Source organism: Taudactylus pleione, unplaced genomic scaffold (assembly GCF_031769625.1).
Source record: "Taudactylus pleione unplaced genomic scaffold, aTauple2 ptg000207l, whole genome shotgun sequence".
In the NCBI taxonomy this organism is placed as follows: domain Eukaryota; kingdom Metazoa; phylum Chordata; class Amphibia; order Anura; family Myobatrachidae; genus Taudactylus; species Taudactylus pleione.
In genome coordinates, this window is record NW_028284609.1 from 1,241,564 (window position 1) to 1,266,654 (window position 25,091).

Genomic DNA, 25,091 nt, shown 5'->3' on the forward strand with positions numbered 1-25,091 from the left:
GACACCTGTTTCCCTGCTGCTCATCAGTTGGATTTGTTTTATTATCAGACACCTGTTTCTCAGTTCCACAGCAATTGGACTTTATTTCTCTGCCAGACATACAGTATATCCTCAGTTCACCCTTGGACTTTGTTACAGTACTTATATATTTGTTTATCCCATTACTCCAAATACTCCCATTAAACCAGCTGCCTTTCAGTTTAACAAGACTGTTCCTGTCTCAACTCCTGATTCCATCCCGGGTCCAAGAACCCCCCAGATTATGACACAGGTAAAGGAAAATCCTCAGCCCTGACACAAAAAAAACATTGCACCTTTACTGAATGACCTGTTTCATTACAGATCTTGGCTGACATTAAATTCCCTGCATATTTGCTCATTTCTGTTTGGTGTCTAATGAAGGCTATTTCTTGTTGTGCATTTGTTTTTTTAGTTTATTTATTATGTTAATCTAGTCTTAGATTACCAGTAGCTATCCAGCTGTTCTGGAGTTATGTACCAACACAGTGGTGCTTGTAGTTCCACTGTAGCTGGAGTGCCAAAGTTGACTGAAACCGCTGTCACTGAGGACCTGTAGTCTGCCTCACTTGACTCCAGTGTGGAGCTGGTAGGATCTGTAAAGTAGTCTGTGTGCATATCACCACAGGACTCTGGAGAGCAACAGAAGTCTGTGTCACTACAGTAGCTTCAGTCAAACGCCCTGAATAACAAGTAAATGGCAGTGATGCAACTTCCGCCATCTACATTAAAGCAACACAGAATACATTTTCATCCCCCTTTTCAACCATAAAGAAACAGTACACAGGTGTCTAGGTGTGACAGTGTAACAAGTGTTGGATGTGAGGACAGTGTATACCAAAGAGTAAACCAGCCATGCAGGACAACGCAATAACTCCTCTATGCATGGAGAAGAGAGGGGATCAAAATCCATGACATCCAGGTCATCATCAGCATCAGGGACACCTAAGTCCGGGAGGTGAGAACATGATGAGGCATCAGCAACATGAAGGTCTTTGCCACATTTCTACACCACATTCAGCATGCAGGGATTTGCGGAGAATGGTAATAATGGGTTGGTGGCCTGTTTCAACCAGCACTGGATGCCCATAGATGAACTTATACAACTTTTGACAATCAACAGTTCCTTTTCAATTTGAGAGTAAAGTGATTCAGACTCAGTAAGGGCTCTGGAAGCAAAACCAATGAGTTTGTTATGGTGCAGGCAGGTAGCACCAAGACCATGCTGGGATGCTGGGAGGCATTGGCAGAGATCACAACAGAAACATGTACATTAAAAAATTGGACAAATGGGCTGAGGTGAGAAATAGCAGCAGCATGACAATCCAACCAACACCATTCAATGTCATTGTGCAAAAGCTGACGGACCAGGTCTGTTACCTCACTGTAGTTTGACAGAAATTTTGAAAGGTAGTTGGTCATACCCAAAAATGCTACAGGCTCAGCTTATCTGTGGGGATAGGCATGGGTTGGAAAGCCTATGTCTTGGCAGTATCTCAGTTAACACCTTCTGAAGTTAGGAGATGGACCTCAGTTACTCTGAAATTACACTTGTCAGGGTGTAACTGCATTCTTATTTCACAGATTCTTTGGAGGACCTTGCAAAAGTGCATGTCATGTTCATCCATGGTGCCAATGAGGATATCAACCACAATGATCTTATAAAGGGTATCGCTCGAAGAGATTCTCGATGCAACATTGAAATACTTCACTGCTGTACATGTACCATTGGGCATTCAGGGAAGGTGTACCTGCCACACAGGTCACAAACATGGTGAGCAAGGATGATTCCTTGTCCAATGTGGTCTGCCCCGAATCTGCATTTCACACTCGCCCAGAGTGGTAAATATCTTTGCATTTGGGGTTTGATTGTTCTATCATTTTATTATTTACTTCAACACTGGATCCTTTTGAATAGTCTTCCACCAAGAAAAATTGTGTATTTATTATTTATGCAATACAAGGAAGTGCTCCAAATCGCTCTTGTTCCATTTTCCTGTGCTATAAATTGATACCTCTACTGAAAGATTGGGTTGCCTTTTTATTTTAGAAAATAAAATATCTTGTGACTTATAATTATACAGAGCCACCTGTGCAACTGCAGTTTTCCCCAACTGGCACAAAAAGAATGAAGGATAACTAGTTGCCAGAGGGATTTAAAAAAAAAAATCCCAACATCTGCTGTTGTACAGACACTTGTGTTTGTTGGGAGAAAATATGTTTATACTTCTTTTCAACTATACAAAATATTATCCCATAGTCTTCTACAGCAAAGGTGATATAAGTCAGTTGATTCAAGCATACCATACAGATTTCCAAGCTTTTACTATTTACAATTTCGCCAATGTTCTAATCCAACTTTCAAGTCTGATTCATGAACATGTGCTTTCTTGAACTGCCAGCAAAAGAGAAACAGATGGTAGGAAAACATTATTTGAAATATAGCCCAGTTGTCTGAAAAGTAGGAATGAATATTTGAAGTACAGCACTGCAGGCCTTATGTTTACAGTAATTCATATACAGAATTAGGAATATTTTACATAGAACAATGATAAGCCATAATAATGGTGAACCTTGTGTTAAATTTGGCTAGTTGAAACTGAATTATATTGCCCTATAGCAAAAAGTTGAAAAATGAGCATACATTTACAGTATGTCTAAAGCAGATACAAGTGCTCCATAGGAGTTTTATCGATGATTAACTGTTGATTTATATAAAAAAAAATAGATAAAATTATTATAGTGAACCAAGGTCCTCATAGCAACATTTGGTGTGGACCCTGAGATTTCTAGTAAGAGACATTCCTTCAGCTGCTGGCCCCTATAGTTGTTGCCAGCCTACTGTAAGGGACGACCATAAAAAAAAACTTTAAATAACACTTTTGTTCATTAAAGTAACAATAAAACCTGAACAATATGAATAATAATGCGGCCAAGAGCATTTTAACAAATGAGGCGGCCCATGTACATGTTTTTAGCATGGGCCCCTTGTCACAATCTTTGCTAATCTCTGTGTAGCTGTCTTTGCCATATTTCCGATTAGAGCACAGGAAATAAGATGCCGACAGCTGTTAGGTCAGACTTTGCTTTAGGAGCAGGGTATGTGTCTCAGTGCACACCCAGCACACATTATGGATTTGTCTCTGAATGTGGTTATGTGGTACAGGCATTGATAAAAGTTGTTCTATATTTTCAGTTTATACCTTTTATTGGTTGGTACATGCCCTCCTGCAACTTTTACTAATTATATTATTTCTCTGAGGTATTTAGCCACATTTTCATATGAACCAGGGCCATAACTAGGGTTGTTGCAAAAGCTACTGCCTCCCAGGGCACAGGGCCATTACTGCCCCATGGCGCCTGCATTTGGCTTGTAGGGTACCTGGAAATGCAGCCTGTAGAGCTGCCCTAGATTGTCCTTAGGACACTGCAAACAATGCTCTTCTTCCTAGTGACGGGGTCCCAGCCTCCTCTGTGACATCATGTAGTCACATGTTTAGGGGTGGGATCAGTCACAGGGCAGAAAATTTCCCTGTTTCAGCACTGATGTGAGCAAACAGATTTGTTGTACTTTTGTTGCCAATAAATACTTTACAAAGCTGCTCACTAGAGTCTTTTATTGTATCCAATGCTGAAACAGTGGTAGAGCTATGTCTAAAACACTGCTAGAGGTAATATACAAACCAAAAAATGAAAAATCTTCTGATGATGAACGACCCCTTTAAGTAAATGACATTGTAATTATTATAATATTAGTGCTTATTCTAGCACCCTGAGCGTAATCAGTGAGGAGGGAATATTTTAATTTTGAAGGGTAAAATTTTATACGTGACCTATCACTACAGCTACAGTGATACATCAAGTACATCAAATGATGCCCATCAAAATTAAACTATACCCTCCTCACTGACAACGTGCAGGATGCTAGAATGAGCACTAATATATATTGATGTGTATAGTATGTGCCATAAACCAGAGTTTTCTTTGCATGCAACATTATAGAGATCTGTAGCCAGCGTACAGTGCTCCCAACTTGTGACATGTTCGCAGCGCCTGAGGCAGTAACTGCTGTGGGTGAACCTTGCCCTCCTCACAGCATCACATTTATTTTTGGTCTGTGTAGATGCTATAGGGAACAAAAATGTTAACTTGATTATCAAACCATTTTTTCTGAACTATATTATTACTGGGAAATAAAGAGTATTTGTCTCATGTGGGTCATGCATGTCCTTCCCAAACTATCATAATTGTAAATATTCAGACATAAATATTGTTTGCGGAGTGGTATGATGAAGCATATACAGTTATAAGTGCAGTAGTATGCTAATTTATAGAAAATTTCACAAATTAGAATTATCTACTCTTCAACACAATGACTTAAAAAATATTTACGCAAATGCTCAAGATACAAGATAGAATATTTAAAATCTCTTGAATAATCTTTGATCTTAAAATACAGCTATTAATAAAAACATGTATCTGATTGGCTGACTGGTGTTTAGGATGTTTTATACATAGACATAGAGTAATAGAATCTTTGAACTTTGTAACCTGCAAGCTGATGACCTGTCTCATAGTGGTCTGGACAGCAGTTTAGTGTAATCAGGAGGCTGTCCGCTGCCATGGCAGCTAGCAGCATATACTGCAGTGCATGGGAAGAGTCAGATCCCAGGATGCAGGTTGAATACTAAAATGTTAGCAGGCGACTTGTGCAGAGCTGTGCTTCACTTGTATTGAGCTCTGACGTGAGCAGACTGTACTTGCAGCACTGTGTCAGTTTAAAGTCTAGGAAATCTGTGCTTGGAGGAGTCGCCTGGAGAGGGAAGAAGCAGCACAAGGTGAATGAGAATTTTTTTGAATTTGTGCTTCTATTAAAATGAAGGTAATTCCTTTGGATGCCTCCAGCAGTGTAATGGAAAGAGACAAATGGGTATTACTCCTGGGCTGGACTCGTGTATTGAAGCAGCACGCTTTACATGTACTTCCAAAGGATTTGTAGCAGCCCTACAATTACCTCTGCAGTTGTGACACAGTGATGGGTTGTGTGTTTCATACTGCACAATGTAGCACACATCTGCAAGGTGGAGCTTCCATTTTTTCCTAATGATGGTGGGAATCTCAGAAAAATCATATATTTATTGAAAGATGCAACGTCCAACTGAATTACCACTTGTCAAGAAAAAGGATGTCAGGAGGGATGTTTGTCTCAGGAAACAAAAGTCTTTGACAAATCTGTCATTTGCCAGTGGAAGCAAAGAAAATGGAGTGCTCTTCTCTTATCAGGCAAGCTGGCATGAAGAGACAACCAGCACACAACTTCACTTCCTGGAGAAAGAAGAGAGAGTTCAGGCTAATACCTGTCTCTCCAGGGTGCTGTCCCAGTCTGTGCACTCTCTTCTCCCTGCACCATCTTGGGAGACTGACAACGTAGCATCCAACTGTCATTTTACATCACCAAAAAAATCATCTTTCCACTTTACAGGAAGCCAAAATATGCTAAATGTTTCAGTGGCAGGATGCTCTCAGCTTGTGGAAGATCAATGCTGCAATAATTTGTGTGATATGCGCAAAAGTTGGTCAGAAGAAGAAGAGGACAATTGCTTGCGGGAAGGAACTGCCCACCTAGATGAGGAAGTCATCATGACCATGCTAGTTGACCTAGAACAGGCTTTGTATTGTGAATCAATTGGTGAGTTAAATGTTTGCTTTGGAGGCAGTAAATGGGGAAGATTGTTCCCTGCCAGAGCCTATTGTTTGTATTATGGTGTATGAATAAGTAAAAAGTCTGTACTATGTAAATTGCTATATTTACAAATTTTTAAGAATGTTAAATCTTCATTTGGCAAAAGTGCTTTTGATAAGACAGTTTAAACTCACTATATTCTACTTATAATAGCTTATGTAATAGCTAAAGTGCTTTACTAAAAGAAATGTATTTGGTCACAAACGTCAAATCATTTTTGAAAAGTAAAAAAAAAAACTGTTGTGCCAGTTTAATGTTCTTTTTAGAAATTACCAGCAGTATTTTTGACAAATATTTTTGTATATTCATGCATGGTACCCCAAATTACAGAAAACAAATGTCTCTAGAAAGCCATAATTCCCAATAGATCCCCTATCTGTGTGTTCAGATATTCCTACACTAAGAAGTGCATTCTTCTTTACTCCTCCTAAGCATGCACATGGAGGTACAGTATATGAATGGTTCCATTTACTACAGAATGGAATCTAATTGCTTATCTTTCTCGTTCATCATTATTAATTGAGCTTTATGAGTGATCTGTTTTGTAGTGTCTGAGGCACTAATAAGGTGAGCGCTCATGCAGCAAAACATTGTCTGTACCTGAATAGACTTACTTGTGATTGGTCATTGTTATTCTAAGCTTAATCATACACACACAGTTTTCTTCTGAGATCTGCAGACACAGTGTAAATACCTCTGCAGCATCTTCCCATCTGTAGAAGTGACAGTTGCTCATTTGCAGTTAGTCAAATTCCAGAATGACTTGCAGTCTCTGATGCTCAATATTAATGGTAACAGTTGTACTTTTTCTGCATATTAAATATTCACTAGGCATTAGAAGTAAGCATTTATTAAAAAAGTAAATACCTAAAATGCAAAGCATATACTATTATCACATTCAGTAGACATCACATGATGCTGTCAGGTCTGCTGACAAAGTACTGTATCACGCATGATGTACTCAGATGTGCTGGCTCAGCATATAAGTGTTAATAGAAAGTATTCTAAAATGCTGACAATTATTCTATCTATCTATTTCTTTCTTATAAAAAATAGGTGTCTGTTGAAATAAACTGTATGTCAGTTTAATTTTGTAATAGTCATTTAATAATCATTTCAATTAGGTGAAGACCCAGAAACACGGAGAATGAGAACTGTAAAGAATATAGCAGATCTTAGGCAAAATCTAGAAGAAACTATGTCTAGTTTACGTGGGACTCAAATAAGTCACAGGTAAGTGAAATATGCAGTACTGCATATTTATGCTATTAAAGTATTAAAAACTGTCAGCTGCATTTATTTTCTGTAATTTCGTAAATGAATGGTCATAAGGCGTAAACCAAATGAAAACATTTTGAGGTCACCACTAAATAATCTGGGATGCAGTGTGGATTTTCAATTTATCATATTTTACCCTCTAGTGATGCCAACTTGTAACCATCTACAAATTACATAAGCAAAAAAACCACACATATAGGCAACCAAATGAAATATTACTCACCAGTTGCGCAATCTTATCCACATTACACCTCACATAGGGCCTGATTCAGACTTGGCAATAGAGAAAGATATCTCTCTCAACTGATCATCTTGGTGAAACCATGCTGCACTGCAGTGCAGAGAGATTTAGATTTGGGAGGAGTGTTTCCAAACTGACATCTAAATTGTAGAGTAATAATAAAGCTGTGCGGTATTTGTGGGCTACATGCAAAAGCAGCCAGTATTTACCCCACATGTAAAAAAAAATATGTATTTAAACTAGGGATGTGCAGGCTCGGATAGGTTCGAGTTTGCACGTGGAGTTCGGATTTTTCCCTCAAAAAAAACGGAACTCAGAACGAGGCAAAACGTCATCTTACATGGACGAACATCATCATTCCTGGACAAAAGACCAGGAATGATGATGTTCGTCCATGTAAGATGACGTTTTGCCTCGTTCTGAGTTCCGTTTTTTTGGAGGGAAAAATCCGAACTCCACGTGCAAACTCGAACCTATCCGAGCCTGCACATCCCTAATTTAAACCCCTTGCATTGCAATATGGTTAGTTCAGGTTCACAGTTGAGAGAGATATCTCACTCTATTCCCAAGTTTGAATCAGGCCCATAGTGCCTCTGATTCACATTACACCACATCTTAGTGTCCCTTATTCATGTTATGACACACAGCAGTGCCCACAGTAGTTCCCCTTATACACAATGCCCACAGTAGTAGTGCCTCTAATACACATAATGCCCACAGTAGTAGTGCCTCTTATACAATGCCCACAGCAATAGTGATCCTTATGCAGTGCCTCCAGTAGTGGTGACTCTTACGCAATGCCCCCAGTAGTGGTGGTGCCCCTTATGCACTGCCCCCAGTAGTGGTGCCCCTTATGCACTGCCCCTAGCAGGGGCATATCTATAATGGGTGCAGGGTGTGCGGGGAACACGGGCCTCTGGGTCCAGGGGGGCTCCGCACCGCACACCCTGTACCCATAATATTACTTACCTCTCTGGAGTCCCATGTCAGCGCTGGTGTCCGGCACTGTAAAACTACTAGAAAATGGCCGTGGTGGCCATTTTCCCGTCATTTGCGCATGCACAGTACAAGGAAAATGGTAATTGTGGCCATTTTCCCAGAGATCTGTGCATACACTATAGACTCTGGGCACACTCAAGTGCCCAGAGTGTATAACTCCGGCACTGACCGCGTACAGCTCAGTGCGTTGCAGGGTGGAGAGGAGGGGGCCCATGTCGGAGACTGCACATGGGCCCCCTCTTCTCTAGAAAAGCCAGTGGCCCCCAGTAGTGGTGCCCCTTATGCAGAGATCACAGTAATGGTGCCCTTTATGTAGTGCCCCCAGGATTGGTGCCCCTTATGCAATGCCCCCCATTAGTAGTGCCCCCAGAAGTCATGCCCCCTGTGGTAGTGCCCCCAATAGTAATGCCCCCCTGTAGTAGTGCCCCCAATAGTGTTGCCCCAGCAGTAATGCCCCCTGTAGTAATGCCCCCAGAAGTAGTGCCTGCTGTAGTAATGCCCCAGAAGTAGTGCCCCCTGTAGCAGTGCCCCCTGTAGTTAAGCCGCTTATATGAAAATAAAGAAAAAAAAACACAATACTTACCTTAAGCCCCGCGTCCGCTCCTCGGAGCTATGGGAGAGATGTCATGACTTCTCTCCTATAGTGCACTTGCTGGAGCCAGAAACCGGAGCTCAGGTGTGAGCCCCAGCCTCCAGCTGGAGCTGTGGGGAGGGAGCCGGGCGCCTGCTGTAACAAAATATCAGCGGGCACCCACCTAATGGAGCCTCCCTGCGGTGTCGGGGTTAGGTGGGCTGGAGGAGGCAGAACTGGTTCCGGACCACTTTAACCCCGGGTGGGTGTGGGGGCCCCTTATGTGTGGGAGCCCCGGGACGACCGCCCCCGTCACCCCCTTTAATTCGGCCCTGCATCTTTGTCTCTTGGCTCCTGCATGTTCTTTATGATACTTGTTATACACGCTGTCTACTATGTCTTACAAACAGTTTTTTGCCCTACAGTACAGTATGTCTTTATCAGGGACGTAGTGTAGGATCACATTAATTATAATGCAGAATGGCTTTTTATAGGGTCTACTGGTGCTTTATTTTTGGGGACACTTGGTTCCTTCATGTCTGCATAAAATCTTTACTCAGATACACCTATCCTCAAATTGTGAAAAATACACTAGTTTGGCATGCCACATACTTTTCGACTAAGCCACACCATACATCTCACCACATATCTTTTCCCAAGATATGCATTTTAGTTATATCATTAATACAACAAAATTACAATGCATGGGTACCCTTATACTGGCATTTGCATGCAGCTGCTGCGTTTGACTCAGACACAGGGCCTGATTCAGAGCCGGACGCTATTTGCGCTCGCTCGTTCAGAAAAAGGGGCCGGCTATTTAAATTGAGCGCTCGCTCTTTGCGGTCTGTTGACACCTCTATGTCTGAGCGAGCGAACGAAACATGCGCTCGCTATTTTGTAAAGATGCCCCCTGGCCGCCCGCATCCTACGTCATCTCCGCTATTTATTTGATTAATCGAGTACATCGAAAGGTGTCTGAACTGCTCGCAGTGCTTGTGGTTGGATTTTCCTACCGCAATCATGCAAACAGTTCAGGCTAAGAAACAACCAAGTGACGTGGTCGATGACGCTGCTTTGTTAATTATGCACACCATTAAAACGCCCATTTTGACCGTTTGGCACGCTTGCGTTCGGATCTCCACTCCCCGTTTTCAAGCACCTTCCCCTGTTACCACCCACAAACACCTCATTCTGTCACTCAAATTAGCAGGCACTCGCTATTTTGCGAGCGCTCGATTTCCGACCGCACTGACTGGTTGGCGCATGCGCATTACTACCCATACGCATGCGCAGATTTGCGAACATCGCTCGGAGCGAACGAGCGGCCGCTTACGAGCGGCTCTGAATCAGGCCCTCAATCTTTTGGAAAATGGCAAAAGATGGAGGTCTGATATGAGTGAGCTGTGACGTGTCATGCCACGCATCATTGTGCTTAATCTGCAACTTTGTATCAGGTCATGTACAACAAAAACACTAATCCTTATGCCTAGTACACTATAAGTGACTTTGCATGCAGTTACAATGCAAATAAAATACTAATGGTGCATACACACAGTCAGACTTGCTAGGTCAACGATGAATGATGAACGATTTGAACGATTTTACCAACGATTTCATGAATGATGAACGATTTCTGACAGTATTTAAATGAATGAAATCATCCAAATCTGACTGCAAACAGTCGATATCAGATACCGTTATCTGACATGCGGGCACGCACATCTTTCGTCGATGCATGTCAAACATGTCAACGATATGAACGATGTAACGATTTTTATAATCGTTATCGTTCATATCTTCCAGAAAATCTGACCGCGTGTACCCTCCATAAATTAAAAAAAAACACAAACGTCCAGGAATTGATACCTGTGGCAAAGCATCTAAGTAGCACCATGTGTAAAGATGGGTGTATGAGGAAACATTTGTAGGTCCCTTTCAGCTAATATAAGGATCAATGGCATACAGTACTCTCCTAGGCTGCTACTATTTCTAATAGTACTCGTCTGCAATTTCCTTTGTCACCACTAATCTATATTATGCCTGGAGGCATTAGCAAGAGCTACTATATCTGCCAAAACTAGAATATAAATAACAATAATAACAAAGCATATCCATTGTCCCAATTTGCATATGACTTGATGGCCAAGTCCAAATATGGTTCTGCTTCATCTATTCTAATGTGTGTGTAATAAAGTAATTAAAAATTTACTACTAGAAATCAGTTGCTCTAAATGTGTTTTCCCGGGTAATGTGATAAATGGCCTTTAGTCAACCTTTTCTCTTAAATGGCAGCCTTCCTGTATTCACATTTTGTGGCTGTCCTTGGCCAAAATCAATGTTTATTTATTCTGCCTAAATTTGACCCCTCTACTTGCTAAAACCCTGAGAGCACAGATGACAGAGAAGTTTTCTTGGTTGTGAGTTACTCTCATGAAAATTAAAATGCTCCCAAAGTAGGTTCTCTAAATCTTCTAAACTTAGTCTGTGAGGATTCCTCCAATCTTTTTTGTAAGTCTTCAATATAGTGCTTCCCATGGATGTACGTTCATACCAGGAGCTAGGAGACAATATAGTTATTGGTGTCCCCCTCTACTTGCATTCACTACCAGCAGCACCCAGACACACACTGTCCTCCAATGCATTCAATGCCAACACCCCAGCTGCACCCAGACACGCACTCTCTCCCTGCATTCACTACCAACACACCAGCAGCACCCAGATATGCACTACTAACACCCTAGAACAGGCCTGGCCAACCTGTGGCTCTCCATCTGTTGTAAAACTACAAGTCCCAGCATGCCCTGCAACAGTTTTAGCATTTCCTATTAGCAAAAGTGTAGCAGGGCATGCTGGGACTTGTAGTTTCACAACAGCAGGAGAGCCACAGGTTGGCCAGGCCTGCCCTAGAAGAACCCAAATGATCTCTTTCCACCCCCTGCATTCACTGTCAACACTCTAGCAGCACCCAAGCACACTCTACTCTCCCTGAAGTCACTACTAACACCTTATCAGCAGCCAGATACACACACTCACCCCCTGCATTCACTGACAACACACCAGCAGCACCCAGTATACAAACACCATCTGTTGTTAATCAGGGTCTTCCTTTCTTGCTATTTGCTGCACCTACAGAAACAGCAGAGGCAGCAGGTCCCGTGTGTGTGAAGGGGAAGAACCAACAAAGGATGGAGGGTCCATGCACTCCAACCTTTGTCCCACCCCTTTTATGTACATTGGAGCAATTTCCATGCTGGAGATCCAACCCTAGAGACTGGACTCCAGTGTGAGGGCTCTGGGACAGGGCTGTCGGCGGCACATACCTCCTTGCTCTTGGGCACATAAAGCAGAACCTGGAGTAATGGAGGTCAGTGTGCCCCTTTCAGGGCTGGTGCCCAGAAGCGACTGCCTTCCATTGTCTCCTATATTTTCACCCCTGGTGCGTCCCTAACAAAATATTCCAAGAGCTGCTCACCATATAATTGTACATATTCTGGATTTTTGGAGGAAAGTTTAACTCTGCAAATGTGTTCACTAATCTGTCGTCTTACCCCATGTCATGAGGTAAAGGGGTTACACCTATCTAAGATGTTTAATGAGTACTCTGGATGAGACTGGAACTATTGGAGAAGCACTATTCCACTTTGAGACTTTATGCATTCTATTACATACCATACCACATTTGATTATGCTTATTCTCTGGAGGTCTCAGACCACTCAGTTAATTGAGGAATGATTCTGTTGGATTGACATATAATGTACATATTAATGGACAACATAAATTTATAATGAATACACGTAATTCATCGCTACATGAATCTTATTGCTGTAATTTAAGGAGGTGCACAGATACAAGGTTATTGTGAAAGCCATTGCTCCAACCATCAGATAGGCATTTTTCACACAACAAATACAGTAGTGTGCTATTGACAGTTAACACCATGGTGAAAATACTGATTATCTTACATGGTGCCCAAACCTATAAGCACCTTGGCTAACTCCTAGTGTGTGGTTCCACCCTGTTCCCCTTCCTGAGAAATGTATTTAGCATTTAAAATTACTATTGCAAAATATTAATTGTCTGCTTGTTTTCTGTATACCTATCTTTGGAAAATACTGGTAATGATTTCATATGAACGCAAACTATGTATCCTGGCGCTATTAGTACCTTAAATAAAGAGCATATTTAAAATAAAATAAAAACTCACAGAACTCTGGTAACCAGCTTTTCCTAGCAATAAGGGATACAATAATGGGTATCCCTGGAACACTGCTGCTAAAATGACTAAAATGTATATGTAATCAATTAGGAATTACCAGTGCTGTGGATGTGAAATGTGAGATGCCCTGTTTAGTGGGGGCAGATGCCCATTGTAAATAAATGTCTCCTGTCTAGTGCTAGGAACTGTGACACAGGGTCATCCTTTATGCTGTTTTGCACTGGGGTATCTTTTACATTGATCTGGAGAGTTACAAAGACTTTTGTACGGTTCCCATATTAAAAAAAGTAAAATAAAAAATCCTTAAAGAGTCCATTACAAGAAAAAAAAAAAAGTGCTCCTAGTCAGTAGTCAGTTTTTATTTCAGCCGCTGCTACAGATTTCCCATGGTCCAGATCTGCCTGAGAGTTGCAGAAGATGAGTGGTAAAGGTGCCAACTACATGTGAGTTCCGGTACCCTGTTCAGTATAATAAATGGTGTGGATATATAAGCCTTTTGTAATACAAGTCCTTTGTATTTACCTACATAATGTCAAGTTATATCCTTAACCTCAAATTTTATTAAAGTCCATCAAATGATCTGCTGTTTAAACCAAATGCAGTGATGCGCTTAATCAATCTACAGTGAATCCACAGCAGCTGACATACAGAGGAGACTGCCACAAATCCTCTAACAAAAGGCACAATGAAAATATAAGTATGTCTGCGCTTGGGATCACTAAAGCATAAAAAGCAGAATAGAGCAATACGTTTACCAAATGTTTAATAATGAAATACACATAAAAAAGAACTGTAGTTCCTGAATATTAAATGAACAATCAGCAGGTGCAAATATGCATCAGTACACACATAAGAAATGGATATATATCATAATCCTGAAATGAAGTTTTAAATAAAGTTCAAAATACATAAGATAGAGTCCTGCATAGCAGAAAAAAGATGCTTGTGAGTTCTGATTATAAAAGAATGTCACAATTGGCATGAGCATGGTGCTATAGATGCTTTCCTGTTTCCAGAGGGAAAGCCAGCAAAAAAAGGTGTTCCTAAGCACAATAGACTCGCCGCTCCCCATCTGCTAAACAGTGGTAATCCGGATATCCCTGGAGGCTTGTATGGTATTAAAGTGGTAGTGTGGATGCAGTGTGCCTTTTATGAGAACCAAGATTGTTACACTGCGTGGGGGAAATACAATGTATCTCCTGTGTTGAGCTGGAGAACATTGGTACAGCGTAGTCTCCCTCTGGCAAAAGCACATGCAGCGGGGATGCCAATTACAACAGACTGGTCTGCCGCTCACCGTGGATGCAACCCACAGGGGGGTCTAGAAATTCCAGCAAGGAGCCTGGACACTCCGGTTAACTCTTGGTTGTATGCACTGCCACCAGGGTGTGAGGCAGTGGATGGATAAATCCTGGCTGGAAAAGGTCTCCAAATGCAGGTCTCAGGAACAAATGCAGGTCTCAGAGCTCTCCTTTGCACAGGTATCAGAGCTCTCCCTTAATGCGTTTCTCCCCTCTCACAGAGGTTTTATCAAAATGATCTGGTTTAGCCTGGGATTAAATGGAAAAAGAATAAACCAATGCAAAGCTCAGTTTAGTACCAGGTTAGAGGCTATTACTTTTACCTGGCTCATAATGCAGAACAGGCTCTGTCCCGTTTCCCTTTAGTCGGTAGCTCCACAGGCATCAAGCTTCCAGCAGGTAATGTTAGAAAGCTTGATTTTGATGACCATTTTCCTTTACAATGACCAAAACATGCACAAAACAATTGTTCTAAAATGTTAAACTGTTCCAAACAGTTTGTTTCACTCCCCTGATTTGCACATATGTAGTTTTTCGATTTCTATGCTTTCTCTGCAGCACACTTGAAACAACTTTTGATAGCACAGTGACAACTGAAGTAAGTGGGAGAAGTCTACCAAGCTTGACAAGTCGGTCAACTGCAGTGACATGGAGACTTGGACAGTCTAGCCCAAGGCTCCAGGCAGGAGATGCCCCTTCTTTTGTTGGTGCTTATCCACGAAGTAATACTGGACGCCTCATCCATACTGATCCATCGCGCTTCATGTACACCACTCCTCTTCGCCGTGCTACAGTTTCTCGACTTGGAAACCTATCGCAAGTAGATATCTGTGAGAAAGGAAACCATGACCTTGACATGTCTTCGGATTTAGATGTAGGAGGTTACATGAGTGATGGCGACATTCTTGGAAAAAGCTTGAGAGCTGATGATATTAACAGTGGGTGAGTGATTCCATTGTCATTCTCTGGGCTGTATAATTAATATATATGCACAGCATTTACAATTACAAAACTTAGAATATAACTCACTTCAATGTTAAGATGGAGGTTGTAGTGCAGCAAGGTCCCCTTGGTTTACAGTGCACATCATTTGGTAGATGCACCTTCCACCAGCTGTATTAAGTATACAACAAAGTACCTAAACATTACTGTACAAGGGCACCAAGAGGGGGGGACTAATTACCCAGGCTTGCTAGAGGGGCCTTGGTTTGGCACTGCCCCCTCCCCCCTCCCACCTACCTCACAGCAGCCCAGCACACACTGCTGTATGCTGGGCTGCAGTGGGAGACTGCTCGCGGCTGCTGAGCAGCAGCTGCAGCAGTCTCCTATCTATGCCTGTGGGGGGGAGATATCACACTGATCGTGCTCCTTCCTGGCTTTGCGCTGGGCTGAGGGGCTCACAGTTTAAAATGATTTTTAATCCTAAGGGGGCGTGACCATGCCTCCCGCGATCAGGCCATGCCCCCTTCCACCCGGGCCCACCATGACTATCAGCGCCCCTGCTTATGCATACACTTTATTCCCGCCCTGTGTGGCCGCACCGGCCGAATACCCCTGCTCATGGCCCTGTAATGACGTCACGCGCACCGGATAAGTATTTTGCCGTCCACCCCTTCTGCAGATATACAATTAAGTTAATGGAACATCGGCAAACGGGTCGGACAGGCATCCCTTTCATGGCGGGCAGTGGGCTCCTTTTACTTTGGGGATGAGGTAGTAGTGGTGGGTTAGGGGTCGGACTGTCCGGGGAACCCATTCATTTACACTCACATTAGCGGCAGCGGGCGGGTGTCAGGCCAGGCCCCCCTTTTCTGTCAGAGTGTCCAGGCCTGGGACAGTAGTCCCGACAGTCCCCCCCTGATGGCGGCCCTGCTTGTCATTTTGCCTTATTGGCTGATAGGTTTATATGAAACAAGTTTCATATAAACCTATCAACCATTTTATTTCACTAAAGTATTTCTTTAATAGAACATTGTCTTAATTGTTAATTCTTCTCCATGTGAACCAAAGTAGTAAAGATAGTTATAGAAAACATAATTGTTGCTGTGTATTTATTTATTTATTTATTACCAGTTATTTATATAGCACACATATTCTGCAGCGCTTTACAGAGAATATCTGGCCATTCACATCAGTCCCTGCCTCAGTGGAGCTTACATTCTATTTTCCCTATCACATGCCCAAACACATACACACTAGGGTTACATTTTGTTGGGAGCCAATTACCCTACCAGTATATTTTGGAGTGTGGGAGGCAACCGGAGTACCCAGAAGAAACCCACGCAAGCAAATGGAGAATATCCACACAGTTAGGGCCGTAGTGGGAAATGAACTCACAACCTCAGTGCTGTGAGGCAGTAATGCTAGCCATTACACCATCTGTGCTGTGCATGTATAATGTATAGGAACAATGCAGAGGCACCACCATCTTTCCAAATAATATCTGTACAATCCATTTGATATGGTTTCAACACTATTAGTTCTCATCAGTACAAGGTGGATTTGGGGATCTGAATTAAGGCATTGAAATTTCTTGGACATGGCTATCAGATGTATACCAGGAAATGTCTAACTAAAAAAATGTTTTTATAGTTTCTTAATAAACAAAACTGTTTGGTAATACATACAATATTTAACCCTTCACTTCCCTGAGAATGTCATATTGCATTTATGTACAGATGTGTCCTCAACTTGCCTGGCGTGAGAGCTGCCATATCCTGTACAACTCTGCTGAATAATTTCATATGTGACACTTGTATTTCTGTGTGCACCTGAGTCTGTATATGAAGCAGAATGGAAATTGGAATGAAAAAAGCTTCGGCCACTACATTGTAGCACTTCGTATACAGATTCAGGGTCACAAACAAATATACGTGCTGCACCTAAAATTAATCAGCTGTCTGCTGGTGCTTCTTAGTTGCAACGCATTGCAACTTAGATGCATTTTTGGCAAAAAAAGATGCCCTGCGCTAGCAGTCTCAAGGCACTTGACGTGCAGAGATGGGCTTTTGGCGCGACTGCAGCAAAAATGTATAAGGACACATATACATGTAATAACGTTCTTATGTGATTGTCGTGTATTTATAATATGACCCAGCTGTTGCTCGTGGCAGAATAGAACTGGACGGTATTAAAGAACAATGTACTTAGAGAATATTTACCCTGGAAACCAGTTAAATAGAGCAAAGTCATAACAGGGCATGGTTGCGCCCTATGCTGGCCCCGCTCACTGAGCGTGCAATGCCATGAACTCGACTGCATGACTTCATTACATTGCACAGAAGATTGCATGAACGGTAGCTCTGGTAATGCTCGATCTACTGCATGTACTGTGCCGAGTGCATATCTGGAGCATCCACAGGACGCTCCATGGGTGCTGCAGCAGTAATCCTAGCTGCAGGGTGCCGTTCCATACCCTGCTAGTCAGGAGCAAGGACCAGGGGGGGAGGAGGGGGGGATTGTGCCACCCACAGACCCTCTGCGCTCTGTGTCTGTGTGACAGCACTGGTCACCCATAGCTACTTACGGGCCTGAAATAGAGTCCATTAGCTGCTGTGATGGTGGTGCTGGTAGATAATGCTGTAGTGTATTCTTTGTGGCCATATGGCTGCATATGTTGTGTGGACACAGCAATACTATGAGAACAGACTGTTATGTATGTGGATGTTGACTGGCATATTACACTTGTTTTACATGCTGAAATGTAACTGGTTTTGTGTTTAATGAGTGGAACCTCATGTCAAATGCAAATTTTGTTGACATGACACAGCGGTAGTATGTATTGTGACACTAAAAACATTTGTTACTGGTGTCATGCCTGTTACATACAATACTGTGCAAAAGTTTTAGGCAGGTGTGGAAAAAATGTTGCAAAGTAAGAATGCTTTCAAAAATAGAAGTGTTAATAGTTTATTTTTATAAATTAACAAAATGCAAAGTGAATGAATGGAAGAGAAATCTAAATCAAATCAATATTTGGCGTGACCACCCTTTGCCTTCAAAACAGCATCAATTCTTCTAGATACACTAGCACAAAGTCAGAGATTTTGTAGGATTATAGTCCGGTGTAAGATTAACCAATCATAACAAGCAGATGATAATGATCATAATTTTCATATGTAGGTTGAAACACCATCATTAACTGAAACAGAAACAGCTGTGTAGGAGGTTTAAAACTGGATGAGGAACAGCCAAACTCTGCTAGAAACGTGAGGTCGTAAAAGACAGTTTCATGTCACAGGTCATACACCATGGCAAGACTCAGCACAGCAACAAGTCACAAGGTAGTTATACTGCATCAGCAAGGTCTCCCCCAGGCAAAGATTTCAAAACAACCTGGGGTTTCAAGATTTGCTGTTCAAGCTCTTTTGAAGAAGCACAAAGAAATGGGCAACGTTGAGGACCGTAAACGCAGTGGTCGGCCAAGGAAACTTGCATCAGATGAAAGACACTTCAGGCTTACTTCCCTTCGAAATCGGAAAATGTCCAGCAGTGCCATCAGCTCAGAACTGGCAGAAACCAGTGGGACCCTGGTATACCCATCTACTTTTCGGGAAGTCTGGCCAGAAGTGGTCATCATGGAAGCACTGTGGCCAAAAAGCGACTCAACTATGCATGAAAACATAGGAAATGGTGTGCCGAAAAATGGCAGCAGGTGCTCTCGACTGATGAGTCAAATTAAAAATATTTGACTGTAACAGAAGGCAGTTTGTTTGCTGAAAGGCTGGAGAGTGGTACAATAATGAGTATCTACAGGTAACAGTGAAGCATGGTGTATGCAAGTTTGGGGCTGCATTTCAGTGAAGTTGGGGATTTGGTCAGGATTAATGGTATCCTCAATGCTGAGAAATATGGACAGGTACTTATCCATCATGCAATACCATCTGATTGTCTCCAAATTTATTCTGCAGAACGACAACTGCCACGCTTGTGTTTGTTGGTGGAATTGGGGTCAAGTAGATGTCTGTTAGAGTAGTGGGAGGTGTATATGCAAAGCTGGCAGGCCTGAGGAGACCTCTGGACATGTGAATAGATGCTTCCCTGACCGGGAATCGAACCCAGGTCTGGGCAGAGAGGACCAGTTCATACCCACTAGACCACCAAGGACGTCGGTGTTGTAGATGGTATGATGTATGTAGCAGAGAAGAGTGTAGCAGTAGATTTACCAGGCTGAACTGGGTTATTACTTGATATTAATAAAATCATTCTACTTACTTGGGTCTGTAGTCCAGGACACTTGAGTGGCAGATGTTGATAGGAGTATTTCCCAGGCTTGGACTGGGTTCTCTCTGTAGTCTGGGAGCACTCCATGATGACAGGATCGGATACAGACTGAACACCAGAATGGATGGTAGCTATGGAATAATATGACGTGGAACCAGTTACACAGGAACAGCTGATATACTTGAGCAGACAGGTGGATGCTTTGCTCAGGTGTAGCAATGATTCAGCACACTGGAACAAGCTGGAATGACCTGTGCAACTTGAGATGCTGATTACACAGGGGGATGCAATCGGGAAATCGGCTGATGTGATCCCGACAGCCGACTTCACAATTGTTTTATCCCGGCGTGGGTTAAATGACAGGCGTCTATATCTAGACGCCTGTCATTTTTAGGCAGCGGCAAAGGGTGGGGTTAGGGTTAGGCACTTCCAGGGGGGATTAGGGTTAGGCACTTGGGGGGGAGGTTAGGGTTAGGCACCCCTAAGGAGGGTTAGGTTAATATATACTTACCGGAGGACTATCAGTATTTCCAGCGCTGTTGGGCTGCCACTGCCGGGATCTGTCCATCTGTCGGGCTGCCGCTGCCGGGAATCGAACCGCCGGCCATGCGGCCGGCAGTATTTCACACCGATTCCTTACACAGGAATAGAATGACATAGAAAGTTAGTGCAGCTGAATCAAACAGAACTGCACCAGCAGGATAGCAATGACTGTAAACAGAGAACAGTTAAGCTTCACTCAGTAGGGACTGAGATAGACATTGTACTGGAAATGACTGAGAGCCAGAAGCTAGACTATATATCCCGGGGTTAGCCAGGATTGGACAAGCAGCATCAGATGGTCCTTACTGAGGCAGACTGGTTAGGGATTGGCCAGATCGATCAGGTGAACGGGACAGGAATACTCCGGGACTGGCTGGATGTGAGCTGCGGCCTAGCAAAGCCGGAAACTATAAGAACAAGGAGTCCTGGAATGATGATAAGGCCCCCACAGAGCCCTGATCTCAACATCGAGTCTGTCTGGGATTGCATGAAGAGACAGAAGGATTTGAGCATGCCTACATCCACAGATCATCTGTGTTAGTTCTCTAAGATGTTTGGACCAAGGGTGGTCACACCAAATATTGATTTGATTTAGATTTCTCCTGTTCATTCACTTTGCGTTCTGTTAATTGATAAAAATAAACTATTAACACTTCTTTTTTTTTTTAAAGCATTCTTTCTATGCAGCATTTTTTCCACACCTGCCTAAAACTTTTGCACAGTAGTGTACATTTTATCAGCATATAATTTACTAGCTAAACTCATGTATACAGAGCCGTAACTAGACTTTTTGGTGCCCTGTGCCAGAAAGAGCATTGGTGCTCCCCCCTCCCCATTTTTCAAACAGGGACATAAGACGCGCACCCGAAAAGGGTCATGGCCTCATGGGAAGTGCCAGGGGAGAGATAGGGGAGGATAAAAAGAAGAGAAAGCTACAAGTGAGAATTATAATAAACAGAAAATTAACAGGCCCAACCAGCGCCCCCTGCCCTGCGGTGCCCTGTGCCACGGCACAGGTCGCACCACCCTAGTTACGGCCCTGCATGTATATAGCTTGATTTGGTATGAGGCTAATATTATTTAAGTAATTAAAGAGCTCCTGTTGTTTGACTATACAGTGTCAATATTGCAGTCTTTTCCATTTACTGATAATACATGATGTGCTACATATGGCTACAGAGAATGCACCTGTGATGTGCTCCACCATATTTCTTAAATTGACTAATGCAGTGGGGATTATGAGCACCAAAAGACTGGGGGGACCTATTCATCATTACTAAAAAACCGATGGAGGTAATTAGGTTTAGAACTCGCATGGAGTTCTACCTAATTATGGGAGGAATTCATCATTCCTCCTCTCCATAACTATCTATTCCGAAAAGCTGTAATTTTTGCGAAGACCGTTTCAGAAAATAGATACTTTTCCCTATCTGCTCTAATTTACCGCAGCTGTAATCAGTGCTGTGCATGCGCCGTTACGTTCACAAAAGTGGCGCATGCGCAGCACTGATTACAGCTGGTAATTCTGTGTCCGTACGCCATATTGGTGATATCTCCTGTGTTAAGTGTGTTAACGAATGCTAAAAAAATGGTAATTTAGGAAAATGTCCTTTAAAACCGTTATTTTAGTGCTGATGAATAGGCTCCTGGGTCACATACCATGAACTGGGTCACATATGAAGACAGCTGCACTACAGAGGCATGTACTGAGTGGAACTACTGACCCTATATTGATACATGAACTAAATGAAGCACAGGACTCATTTCAGCCAAGTGTAGATCAACATCCCAAAGCTCTTGCAGGCTCTGAAGCATAGCACATGAGAACCCGGGAGTAATTTGTGCCAGTATACTGAAGCCTTATACTATCAGAATATGTAAGAGGTCTGTTTAACCAAGGAAGGAGAAGTCATTTTAATAAAATATTTATGTATATTAAAAAAAAAACATTTGAAGAAGTACATAAAAAGGATTATTTTCTAAGTGGGTAATACAGTAATTAACAATTAATGGCCCTGTAATTATTAATAATAGTAAATAATATTTGGACAGTTCGTAAAAACATTGCTAAATATTGCACATATGAATAGATTCTTTCAAACTAAGAACCTTGGAATGATGCTCTGCTAATCCCCCGTCACGTTAATGCTTCCCTGGACACCGCAGCAGAGATTTTCTGGCATCATAGTAATTTTTTCTTGGTAATTTTATGTCGACGTCTTAGCTTGGTAAAGAGGAATTACCATGCTTTAAACATTCATCTCGATTTGCAATTCCTTATTGGCTCTTATTCTATTTTTTTAATCCATCCATCCATTTATTTATTTTATCGCTTAATTAAAACAATTTCAAGGCTGTTTTAATGTGATAAACATAGATGATTTGGATTTAAAAACAAATTAGTCTCAACTCCTCTGAGGATTATTCATCTTTTCATAACATTAGCACTAAAATACATACGCATCAGCGCTGAAATTAGAGAAATGCTTTCTTTAAATATTTCTGTTTATCCAGTTCTTTATTAATTTCATATTCAAATATATACACTAATCAATATGAATAGATATGTGTAACATTGATATGAAGTAAAGTGGCCCTAGTAACAAACTTATAGGGCCGAATGTAATAGGGTGAGAGTTTAGAAAAGTGAGAGTTTCTGACACTTTTTAAACTTTGCTATTGTAATAGAGTCCAAAAACAAAGTAACAGAGCGAACTTGCATGTTTTTTTAGATTTAAAAATCACTCACGATTTAAAATCTCATTCAGATGTTTTCCCATTTTGAAGATAAAACTCAACCAATGTGAGAGTTTACTGCTAAACTCTCACATTTTCTAAACTCTCACCCTATTACATTTGGCCCATAAGGTCAGTTTTCCAAGGTAGTCATAGTAGTAGTAATAATAAAAATAATAGTAATATACAATAATCAGAAATGTGTTAGGGAATATTGATTGTAAGATCAAAGTATAGTGGAATCAGACCTAGGACACATGACCAGAGGGAAGTAGAGAGAATAATGAAGAAACAGAGAGAGATACTGTGGGACATGACAAGTAAAGGAAGATATTCAACTAAGGAGTAAATTTACTAAGCTCCGTGTCCTGTCTGTGTCTATTTTAAAAATGGGTAGGAATGATTAGAATCGGGAGGTTTTTTAAAATAAAATAATCTGGAATTTACCAAGGTCCTGTGTTTGTCGTGGGGTTCCCCCTATTTTTAAAACCAGCACTGGACTCAAACCTAGCTGGTGTGTAATGCCACAGCCAGGGGACCCTTTCACCGGGTCTCCCCGGCCAAAGCATTAACACCCCAAGCTAGTCAGCTCAACCTGGGGATCTCAGGGGAGATGGGGACTCCATCAATAAAGGGGTCCCTCCCTTTCTCAAGCACCCCAGGCTTAGGCTTAGGCTGAAGCCTGGGGCTCTTCCCTGCACCTCTGGTTGGTGGGTGCAGTGGTAATAGTGTCAAAAAGAGATTTATATTATTGTTTTTACAGTTCAACTATATGTGGAACTACAAGTGCCAGTAGGCAGCCAGCACCCGTACCCCCACTCTAAAAAAAAAAAGAAAAAAGTAAAATAATGACAGTACACACACACACCGTAGAGAGTATAATTTTATTATATACATAACACACTCACACATACTTACCTTTTGCCAGATGTTCGGTCCATTTCTCCCGTAGAATTCCCAAGGTTTACCTGTTAAATAGAAATCCAATACTCACCTACCTCCTGGCTTAGCATCTGTCCCCTTATCCAGTAGGCTCCCCAGGACTTGGAAAAGCAAAAAAATTAGTTGCCCGTACCATTTCGGAAATGTAGATATACATGTGATAACACATATATCTCTACACTGGTAAAGTACAAAGACCAGCAGGTTTCTGTTATTCTCCGGGCCTGCCAGCCAATCAGAGGCTGCTCTACAGTTAGCGGCAGCTGATTGTCTGTGACCCATGTGACTGACATTCAACAGCACGTTGGTCACAGCCAATCAGTGACCACTAACCGTAGAATGGCCTTTGATTGGCTTGCAGACCCGGCAAAAAACAGAAACCTACTGGTCTGTCATTACACGGGGTAGACATATATGTGTTATCACATATATCTCTACATGTCTGAAATGGTACAGGCAACTGTTTTTATTGTTTTGCAAAGTCTCGGAGAGCCTACTGGAGAAGGGAACAGATGGTACGCCAGGAGGTAGGTGAGTATTGGATTTTTTTTCACAGGTACATTCTACGTGAGAAGTGGGCCGAACATCTGGCAGAAGGTAAGTGTGTGCGAGGGCGTTATGTATGTAATAAAATAATACTTTCTATGGTGTGTGTACTGTTGTTATATTACTAATTTATTTTACAGTGGGGGTAAGGGTGCCGGCCGCCTGCTGGCACTTGTAGTTCCAAAAATGACAAAGGGCAGCACTCTGGCACCTGTAGTTCCACTGTAAACATTTTTTTGTATAAATCTATTTTTGACACTATTACAACTACACCCACCGGCGAGGGGCGCAGGGAAGAGCCCCGGACTTCAGCCTAAGCCTGGGATGCTCAGAAGAAAGGGGGCTCCTTTATTGGTGGGGTCCTCACCTCCCCTGAGATCCCTGGCTTGGGCTTACTAGCTTGAGGTGTTAATGATTTGGCTGGGGAGACCTGGTGAAAAGGTTCCCTGGCTTTGGCATTACACCCTGACTGAGTTTGAGTCCGGTGCAGGGTTTAAAAATAGGGGGAACCCCACGCCATTTATTCCCCTATTTTTAAAACCAGGACTGGTTCTCAGAACCAAGTGCTGGTTCCTAAAATACGGGGCAACCCTACACTTTTTTCCCCTGTATTTTTAGAACCATGACTATCTTAGGAGCCCGGGGCTGGTTATGCTTTGGGGGGGAACCCCACGTCAATTTTTTTTTTTTTAATATAAATCCTTTATTTATTTTTTTAAAAGGTAGAAAC

At 42.2% G+C, this 25,091-nt stretch overlaps 1 protein-coding gene across 7 annotated transcripts in view; it reads left to right on the forward strand.

Annotated features, from left to right (window-relative positions):
* The window catches only part of NAV3 (neuron navigator 3), a 383,856-nt gene that overhangs the window by 222,820 nt on the left and 135,945 nt on the right, over positions 1 to 25,091 (forward strand). For all 7 annotated transcript variants that reach the window (XM_088478094.1, XM_088478095.1, XM_088478096.1 and 4 more), the window contains exons 10-11: positions 6,886 to 6,994; positions 14,930 to 15,313. In XM_088478094.1, coding sequence (XP_088334220.1) covers positions 6,886 to 6,994; positions 14,930 to 15,313 — 493 coding nt within the window. The remainder of the gene's footprint in view (positions 1 to 6,885; positions 6,995 to 14,929; positions 15,314 to 25,091) is intronic.